The 10,533-nt window shown below is 51.0% G+C and overlaps 1 protein-coding gene across 3 annotated transcripts in view; it reads right to left on the bottom strand.

Moving 5' to 3' along the window:
- Positions 1-7,292: 7,292 nt before the first annotated feature.
- The window catches only part of tmem154 (transmembrane protein 154), a 101,151-nt gene continuing 97,910 nt past the window's right edge, over positions 7,293-10,533 (bottom strand). For all 3 annotated transcript variants that reach the window (XM_072496050.1, XM_072496049.1, XM_072496048.1), the window contains exon 6: positions 7,293-9,563. In XM_072496050.1, coding sequence (XP_072352151.1) covers positions 9,548-9,563 — 16 coding nt within the window. In that variant the 3' untranslated portion in view covers positions 7,293-9,547. The remainder of the gene's footprint in view (positions 9,564-10,533) is intronic.

Raw genomic sequence — 10,533 nt, 5'->3', positions numbered from 1 at the left:
CAGAGCTTTATACACTGGCTCTCGCCCGTTCGTGCCAGTTTCCCCCACCCTCCATGTTATCCCCCGCTCGTCCGTCCCCTCAAGCAATCTCTCGTTCCCCCCCCCCCAGTGTTGCTGCTGCTGCTGACCGACCTTCCTCTAACGTTCCGCGAGGTAGTCTAGGAACGGTTGCCACCGCCTGTGGAACCCCTGCGCAGACCCCCTTAAGGCAAACTTAATCCTTTCCAACTTTATGAACCCAGCCATGTCGTTTGTCCAGGCCTCCACGCTAGGGGGCTTCGCCTCCTTCCACATTAGCAAGATCCTTCGCCGGGCTACCAGGGACGCAAAGGCCAGAATGCCGGCCTCTTTCGCCTCCTGCACTCCCGGCTCGTCCACTGCTCCAAATATTGCTAGCCCCCAGCTTGGCTTGACCCGGACTTTCACCACCTGAGATGTTGCTCCCGCCACTCCTCTCCAGAACCCCTCCAGTGCCGGGCATGACCAAAACATATGGACATGGTTCGCCGGACTCCCTGAACACCTTCCACATCTGTCCTCTACCCCAAAGAACCTACTCAACCTCGCCCCCGTCAAGTGCGCTCTGTGAACCACCTTAAATTATATCAGGCTGAGCCTGGTACATGAGGAGGAGGAATTGACCCTACCCAGGGCATCAGCCCACAAACCCTCCTCGATCTCCTCCCCCAGCCCCTCCTCCCATTTACCCTTCAACTCTTATGCTAGCGCTTCCCCCTCTTCTTTCATCTCCTGGTGTATTGCCGAAACCTTGCCCTCCCCGACCCATACACCCGAGATCACCCTGTCTTGAATTTCCTGTGTCGGGAGCAGCGGGAATTCCCTGACCTGTCTCCTCACAAAAGCCCTCACCTGCATATATCTGAATGCATTTCCCGGGGGTAGCTCAAACTTCTCCTCCAGTGCCCCTAGGCTCGCAAATGTCCCGTCGATGAACAGGTCCCCCATTCTTCTAATCCCCGCCCGATGCCAGCCCTGGAACCCCCCGTCCATCTTCCCCGGGACAAACCGGTGGTTACCCCTGATCGGGGACCACACCGAGGCTCCCACTGCACCCCTATGCCGTCTCCACTGGCCCCAGATCCTTAACGTTGCCGCCACCACCGGGCTCATGGTGTACTTTGATGGCGAGAGCGGCAACGGTGCCGTCACCAGCGCCCACAAGCTCGTTCCTTTGCAGGACGCCATCTCCATCCTCTTCCATGCCGCCCCCTCTCCCTCCATAACCCACTTACGGATCATCGCCACGTTTGCTGCCCAGTAGTAGCTCCCTAGGTTTGGCAGCGCCAGCCCTCCTCGGTCCCTACTGCGCTCCAGGAACACTCTCCTTACCCTCGGGGTTTTGTTCGCCCACACAAACCCCATAATACTCCTACCTACTCTCTTGAAAAAGCCTTTGGTGATCACGATGGGAAGGCACTGGAACACAAACAAAAACCTCGGAAGGACCACCATTTTTACCGACTGCACTCTACCCGCCAACGAGAGCGGCAACACATCCCATCTTTGGAAGTCCACCTCCATTTGGTCCACCAACTTTGTCAGATTCAGTTTGTGTAGGGCCCCCCAGCTCCTGGCTCTCTGGATCCCTAGATACCGAAAACTTCCCTCCGCCCTCCTCAGCGGTAGGTCCCCTATCCCTCTTTCTTGGTCCCCTGCCTGTAGTACAAAAAGCTCGCTCTTCCCTACATTGAGCTTATAGTCCGAGAACTCCCCAAACTCCCTCAGAGTCTGCATGACCTCCACCATCCCCTCAATTGGGTCCGCCACATACAGCAACAGGTCATCCGCGTATAGCTACACCCGATGTTCTTCCCCCCCGCGGACCACCCCCTCCATTTATTAGACTCCCTCAGTGATATGGCCAAGGGTTCGATCGCCAATGTAAACAACAGGGGGGACAGAGGGCACCCCTGCCTCGTTCCTCGGTACAGCCGAAAGTACTCCGACCTCCGCCGGTTTGCCACCACACTTGCCACCGGGGCGCTGTAAAGGAGCTTAACCCAGCTAATAAACCCTCCCCCGAACCCAAACCTACGCAACACCTCCCAGAGGTACTCCCACTCAACTCGGTTTAAGGCCTTTTCCGCGTCCATGGCTGCCACTATCTCCGCCTCTCCCTCCTCCGATGGCATCATTATCACGTTTCAGAGCCGCCGCACATTCGTATTTAATTGCCTGCCCTTTACAAATCCCGTCTGGTCCTCATGTATCACCCCCGGGACACAGTCATCAATCCTCGTGGCCAGCACTTTTGCCAATAGCTTAGCGTCCACATTAAGGAGCGAAATCGGCCTGTACGATCCACATTGCAGTGGGTCCTTGTCTCGCTTCAGAATCAAGGAAATTGTCGCCTCCGACACTGTCGGGGGCAGGGTCCCCTCCTCTCTTGCCTCGTTAAAGGTCCTCACTAGTAGCGGGGCCAGCAGGTCCGCATACTTTCTATAGAATTCCACCGGGAACCCGTCCGGCCCCGGGGCCTTCCCCGCCTGCATACTCCCCAAACCCTTACTCAACTCCTCCAACCCAATTGGTGCCCCCAAACCAGCCACCTCTTGCTCCTCCACCCTCGGGAACCGCAGTTGGTCCAGGAATCTTCCCATCCCCTCTTCTCCCCCTGGGGGCTGGGATCTGCACAGCTCTTCATAGAAGGCCTTGAATACCTTGTTTATTTCCGTTGCACTCTGGGTCATGGCTCCCCCACCATCTTTGACTCCGCCTATTTCCCTCGCTGCCGCCCTCTTACGGAGCAGGTGTGCCAGCATCCGACTGGCCTTTTCCCCGTACTCGTAGGTCGCCCCCTGCGCCTTCCTCCACTGTGCCTCCGCCTTCCCCGTGGTCAACAGGTCAAACTCCATCTGGAGCCGTCGCCTTTCCCCAAGTAATCTTTCCTCCGGGGCCTCTGCGTATCTCCTGTCCACTCGCAAAATCTTCCCCACTAACCTCTCCCTTTCCCTGCCCTCTGTCTTCTCCCTATGAGCCCTGATGGAGATTAGCTCTCCCCTGATCACCGCCTTCAACGCCTCCCATACCACCCCCACTCGCACCTCCCCGTTGTCGTAGGCCTCCAAGTACCTTTCAATACACCCCCTTACCTTACCACACACCACCTCATCTGCCAACAGTCCCACATCCAACCGCCACAGCGGGCGTTGGTCCCTCTCCTCTCCCAGCCCCACTTCCACCCAGTGCGGGGCATGGTCCGAAACGGCTATGGCCGAATACTCCGTCCCCCCCACTCTCGGGATGAGCGCCCTGCCCAGCACAAAGAAGTCTATCCGGGAGTATGCCTTGTGGACGTGGGAGAAGAAAGAAAATTCCCTGGCCTGCGGTCTTGCAAATCTCCATGGGTCCACTCCCCCCATCTGGTCCATAAACCCCCTGAGCACCCTGGCCGCCGCCGGCCTCTTTCCCGTCCTTGATCTGGAGCGGTCTAGTGCTGGGTCCAGCACTGTGTTAAAGTCCCCTCCCATTATCAGTCCTCCTACCTTCAGGTCCGGACTGCGCCCCAACATGCGCTTCATAAATCCAGCATCATCCCAGTTCGGGGCGGATACATTTACCAACACCACCCACGTCCCTTGCAACCTACCACTCACCATCACGTATCTCCCTCCATTGTCCGCTACGATAGTCTTGGCCTCCAATGACACATGTTTTCCCACCAATATTGCCACCCCTCTATTTTTTGCGTCCAGTCCCGAGTGAAATACCTGTCCTACCCATCCCCTTCTTAACTTAACCTGGTCCGCCACCTTCAGGTGTGTCTCTTAGAGCATAGCCACGTCTACCTTCAGTCCCTTCAAGTGCGCGAACACTCGAGCCCGCTTCACCGGTCCGTTCAGGCCCCTCACGTTCCACGTTATCAGCCGGATTGGAGGGGCTCTCAACCCGCCCCCCCGCTGACTAGCCATCTCCTTTTCTGGGCCAGTCCCGTGTCCGCGTCTCCCTCACCTCCGTCCCGGCCACCTCTTCTGTGTCCCATTCCCTTTCGGCCAGTGCAGCAGCAACCCTGTTTCCCCCCCCCCCTTCCCTCCCCCCGCTAGACCCCTGTCTAGCTTTTTTGCTCCCCCCATATCACTCCCGTAAGTCAGCTGACGCCTGCTGACCCCGGCTTCCCCCGCCATCCCTTTGACCCACCCCCCCCCCCGTGTGGGAATCTCCCCATCAGTAGACGTTCCTACGCTCCCCCTCCCACCTTTCTTCCTGCGCGCGGGTGAAAACCCCTGCGCTTTCCAGAGCCTGCCCCGCCCCCCCGACGCAGCTTCTGTTGCGGCCTTGTCTCTCGTCCCCAGCCCATATAACATTCCCTGCGCTTGCTTGCCCCCCTGTATACAACTGCCATCATACTTCAACCCTCAAATACCCCCCACCCTCACAAACCCTCAATTAGAGTCCAACTTTTTAGTTAATATAAAGGTCCACGCCTCTTCGAGCGTTTCGAAGTAGTGGTGTTGGCCGTTATATGTGACCCACAGTCGCGTTGGCTGCAACATTCCAAATTTCACTCCTTTCCGATGCAGCACCGCTTTGGCCCGGTTGAAACCCGCTCTCCGCTTAGCGACCTCCCTGCTCCAGTCCGGGTATATTCTAATCTCAGCATTGTCCCACTTGCTGCTCCGCTCCTTCTTTGCGCAGCTCCTCGAAGCAGCGCTTGATGAATTCTTGCATCTCTTCTTTGTCCCCGGCCGCCGCCATTTTGTTTATTTTACCCTCCTTCTCCCGCTGCTCCAGTGCCGTTTTTTTGGCCGTTTCGCTGCTGTTCCGGTCCATACAGGTTAGTGGGGGACTAACTTCCCCACGGGTTGGCTGTGTGAAAAGTCCCGTTGGGGCTCTTCTATCGAGCCCGAAAGTCCGTCTTCGCGGGAGCTGCCGATTCGTGCGGCTTAGCTCCGCATAGCCGCAACCGGAAGTCGATTTTAAACATTTATGATCAATTTTTCTGACAGAGAAGCTCAGCACCAGAGGCAATAAGATGTCAATTCCCTTTCCAAGAACTCAAAACAGACAATATTGAAGTGATCGGGCATCATATTCATGAGTAGATGGGGAGGGAGGGAATTATCAGGGCATGGTCAAAGTAGAGGGAAGTCTTTAGATCATGGGGGGCAGCCTGAGGAATGCCGAGAGAGTTAGTTTGCAGCAGGTTTGCTTAAGGAGCTGCCAGGAGCTTCCTCCTGGCTCACCAACAGGGCTCTAAAAAACATTTACCTGCTGCACCCTCTCTTCAGTGATGCATGATCAATTGCACAAAGACTTGAGTTGGGTACAACTGAGGCTTTATTGCTCTAAGATGTGTGACCTCCCCCAGCAGCTGGCGAAATGGCTGCAGCCTGTAGGACACACATATTTATACTCCTCCTACTGGGCAGAGCCAACAGGCAGGGACTTCCAACTTACCTGTAGTACAGGTCCTACCATCCATCACCTAATCGAGGTGCAACAGTGGTTTACCACATTCAGTGACTGGGATTTCTTGAGCTCTGGGAAATGCAGCTGTTAACTTCAAATCATCCCAAAATGTGAAGGACAGAGCCTCACCACAATATTAAAATCGCTGATGGCCCTCTCCAGAGCAGATGACTCAATGCCATCAATCGCACCATGGTTAAATCTGAAAGATGCATTGGTAATGGTTAGGACCAGGTTTACTTTTTTAAAAATATTTTATTGCGGTTTTTTTGTAATGTACAGAACAAAGATAAGCGTGGGCATACATTTGAAAACCCTGCTCCCCTCTCCCCCCTTTCTTCCTGACCCCCTCCCTCTCTGGCCGTCTGGCGTGCCTTCTTCCCTCGTCTGCTCTTGTGTCCTGCTCCGGTTGGGTTGACGTGATGCCGTGTATTTTGTTATTTGCTGGGGTTGTTTGGGCTCCTGCTTCCTTATTCCTTCATCCTTCCCCCCTCTCCCCACCCCCCACTCTCCTTGTTCTACCGGGATCATCCTCTCCATTCCTTTGGCTTATTGGCTGTTGGCTGCAAACAGGTCTTGGAAGAACTGAGTGAAGGACTGCCATGTTTTATGGAAGCCCTCTTCCGACCCTCGGATGGTGAATTTAATTCTCTCCATCTGGAGAAATTCCGATAGGTCGGACAGCCAGTCTGCAGCTTCGGGTGATGCTGCTGATCGCCAACCGAGCAGGATTCTCCGGTGGACGATTAGGGAGGCAAAGGCAAGGGCATCGGCCCTCCTCCCTATGAATAGACCTGGCTGTTCTGATTCCCCGAAGGCTGCCTGGAAGAAGGCTGTCCAAAATCCAACAAGTCTGGGACAAGACCAAGACCAGAACATGTGTGTGTGGTTGACCGGACCTCCTTGGCACTGTTCGCATCTATCCTCCATCTCCGGGAAGTACCTGCTCATTCGGGTTCTGGTTAAGCGGGCTCTATGTACCACTTTTAGCTGAATTAGGCTTAGCCTTGCACATGTGGAGGTGGACTTGACCCTGTGTAGTGCTCCACTCGAGAGGTCCCATCCTATTTCAAACCCAAAGTCCTCCTCCCACTTGTCTCTTGTCTCGTTCAGTTGAGTTATTCCTCCTTAGTAGTCACCCATACCTGTCGCCGCAGTTCCACTTCCCTAGGATGTCCACGTCCAGTAGTCCCTCTAGCAGCGATTGTTGTGGTCGTGCGTATGTCCTTGTTTCCCTTGTAAGAAGTATTTGACTTCCATGCATCTTAGTTTGGCGTCCCCGCCCCCCCCCCCGTCAGATGGAACTTCTTTGTTAGTTCCTCGAGCATTGTCAGTCTGTTGTCGGTGTAAAAGTCCCTAACTGTCAGGTCCCCCCCCCACCCCCGGTCCTGTCTCCAGCTTTTGAAGGTGACGTCCATAGTCTCTGGCATGAACCTGTGGTTGTTGCAGATGGCCTTGTCGCACATTTTGGTTAACCTAAAATGCTGTCGCTGCTGGTTCCACGACCGGAGTGTTGTTATCACCACTGGGCCCGTTGAGTATTTATTCAGTGGGGATGGCAGTGGTAGGGCCCTGAGCAAGGTGCCTCTGCAGGAGTCCTCTTCCATAAGCACCCACTCAGCTTCGAGGACAAGGTCTACTAACCCCCGCATTCCCACCACCTCCAAGTCGTTTCCAATGGTGGGGTTCAGTCTCCCGTGTTGTTTTGTTGTTGTAAAAGCATTGCTGTACACAGGAAGGAGTTATAGCTTTTACTGAATTTGCAAAAATCAGGTTATCTGAATGTTCGATTTAAAGCGCACATATTTTCGTGGTGGAATTAGAATATGTAAACATAAATAAAGCCTCACACACGAAGAAAATAAGAATGATTAAGAATTATTTATTTGGGATTCCTCAGTTTGAAGAATGGAAACAATTTTTATGAGAAAATGAAATATCAGCTTTATTGAATGAAATGAAAATGAAAATCGCTTATTGCCACAAGTAGGCTTCAATGAAGTTACTGTGAAAAGCCCCTAGTCGCCACATCCCATAGCCTGTTCGGGAGGCTGTTACGGGAATTGAACCGTGCTGCTGGCCTACCTTGGTCTGCTTTCAAAGCCAGTGATTTAGCCCAGTGTAATTGTAAAAATACAAAAAGCTTTGGCATTGTAATATCATATAAGGGATCAAAAAAAACTTACATATAATAAAGATGTACCTAATTTAAAATTGCTTGTTATCTTAAACTAAAGAATGTGTGTGTATATTTTTCTCTGGCGTGTATATGAGTGGATGAAGGCAGTTTGTTGCAAAAATATATACCCATAAATACAGCAAACTGTGCAAAATGCAATTAGCATTAGGATTTGCTTGAATTATTTTTGCCTCCTACTCTTAGGCCTATCTGCAGCATTTCTCATTCCCTGGGGTAGAAACTGGTATGCCATTCAGACAATGACCTCGAGTCTCATTTCAATAACCTGAGTTGAGATTACCGGCGCCTGTTTTCCACGAGGGACAGCTCACTCACTTCAACAAAATGCATTTTGGATTGCTTGTCTTGCCAGGAATGGCTCTCAGATAAGTCCCAGGGGGAGAGGTTGAAAGAACGATGAAAGGGGACTGCCCTCAGGAGTACTTGGAGGTGGGAGGAGCTCTCCCATGCTTCTGGACTTCATATCAAACTGTGAAAAAAATTAACTTAGCCACAACAGAAAATCTGGTTACGCATTGTGTGAAGAATCCCCCCCTAACTTCTCATCTAAATGTTCTGGTTTTAATTTTGAGGTTATGTCCACCTCTCCTAGTCGATCCAACTAGTGGAAAAAAATTCCCTCCACGTGCCCCATCAATTCCTTTCAAGATCCGAAACACTTCAATCAAATTGGCTCCTACCCTTCTATATTCCAGGAAATACAAACCTAGTTTGTGCAATCTCCTCAAACTCTTGGTAACATTCAGATGAATCTGTGTTGCACTCTTTATATATATTCTTCTTAGGGTGTGGTGCACAGAACTGTACAGAGTATTCCAGGTGTGGTCCAACCAGGACTTTGCATAATATGTAGCAAATCTTTCTCCCCTTTACATTCTAGCCCGTTATTTAAAAAGGCTAATGTTCAATTCACCTTTTTGGTTAGTTCCTGTACCTGACGATTAAGCTTTAGTGATTTGTGTACATGGTCTCATATCTCTTTAGACCTCCAACATCCCCAGAAGGTTTGAGTGGTTTTGAGCTTCGGAGTTACATTTCACAAGAGTATAACATAAGCAAGCAAATGGCAATCAGAGACCATTTTTTTCTAAGGAACACATTTCTTGCTCAAACCTATATGAAATCTATATGAATATCCACCTAATCTTAGATCCTACAAAATTCATCCTTAACCTTTGTTAGCATGGCATTGCCAGCTGTTGAACCCCTCTGGGGGTCTTGAAGCAGATATAGCTGGGTGTGTGGGGTGCAGGGGTTCAGGTGGAGCACCTTTATAGACTGTTGTAATAAATGGAATCATGGAAATGTTATTTCTTTCCACATGTCCCTACTGCCTCTACACTTTTAGGCCCAACAGCACTGCATTAACAAGTGAACAGGATTAGCTGGAATGCGATGTGCTATTTGTTACCCTCCATCTAACATTTGTTTCACTTCTTGCTTCATCACCCTTTATCTTGTTGCGCAGGCCACATTTTCCAAATGGAATCTGAGTAAAGCTTATAATGGACAAGTCTATCTTCAGAAAACAGTTACATGTAAAAGAAAAACAGAAAATTCGAAGAGTAAACAACTCTGCCAGCAGCAGAAGAGGGAAAAAAAAGACCAATGTGTTTAGAGGTAGATTCCCTTCACAAATTCAATCTTTCATATGTTCATAGGCCTTCCAGAACTTTCCATATTTTATTCTTTTAATTTCATATTTTCAACTTTTGCAGTTTTTATCCTTTTATCTCTGCATCTTTTCATTAAAAATATTGGTCAACCAACTAACAACAAACACTGTGGAAGAAATTTGTGAATTCTTGATCCACGAGCATTATAAAAACGGAACCATCAAAGACATGTTGTTGTGCAAATAAACTGTTCTGTTTGACAGTAGGAATCGGTCTTTGTCAACTCACTTGTAGAAAGGTTTCATAATTCAGGGTCACTATAAAAGAATTTAAAAAACAGAGTTATCAGACACAAAAATGTTTCCATTGATCTTAAAGAAATAATGTTCTCTTTCATCCCCACACCACCATTCTCAAAACTTTGAGCAAATAAATGCAACATTCAGCAAAATTCTCCACCTTTCGTCGCTGGTATAGGAGGTCCCGGTGAGACGGAGAATGCAGCGTCAGGGAGAAAACAAGATTGGCGCCCGTTTCCGATGCTCCGACCCCCTATTTGGTGGCACGATTGATGTCATAATTACCTATTTGCATCCATTTGGTGAGCCAGGCACCATATTGTCCGAACCTGTGTGATTCTCAGGTGCTAGAGACAGGGGTCACTTTTCTGAGGGGCTTCCTGATGGGGGTCTCTTTTCTGAGGGGCTTCCTGACAGGGGTCTCTTTTCTGGGCGGCTTCCTAACAGGGTCACTTTTCTGGGGGGGCTTCCTGACGGGGGTCTCTTTTCTGAGGGGCTTCCTGACCGGGGTCTCTTCTTTTTTTAAATAAATTGAGAGTACCCAATTATTTATTTATTTATTTCCAATTAAGGGGCATTTTAGTGTGGCCAATCCACCTAACTTGCACATCTTTGGATTGTGGGGGTGAAACCCACGCAGACATGGGGAGAATGTGCAAACTCCACACGGACGTGACCCAGGGCCGGGATTCGAACCCGGGTCCTCAGCGCAGCAGTCCCAGTGCTATCCACTGTGCCACATGCCACCCCTGGGGAGGGGGGGGGGGTCTCTTTTCTGAGGGGCTTCCTGATGGGGGTCTCTTTTCTGGGGGGCTTCCTGGCAGGGGTCTCTTTTCTGGGGGGTTTCCTGACGGGGGGTCTCTTTTCTGGGGGGCTCCCTGGCAGGGGTCTCTTTTCTGGGGGTCTGTGGGGGTTTCTTTATTTAGGGGGCCCTTAGGGGGGGCTGAATTGCAATGCAATGGGTTGGCCAGCCACGGGACATCACTAT

The sequence above is a fragment of the Scyliorhinus torazame genome, chromosome 3 (assembly GCF_047496885.1).
Source record: "Scyliorhinus torazame isolate Kashiwa2021f chromosome 3, sScyTor2.1, whole genome shotgun sequence".
Taxonomy (NCBI): Eukaryota; Metazoa; Chordata; class Chondrichthyes; order Carcharhiniformes; family Scyliorhinidae; genus Scyliorhinus; species Scyliorhinus torazame.
This window is presented reverse-complemented; position numbering and strand designations above follow the sequence as displayed.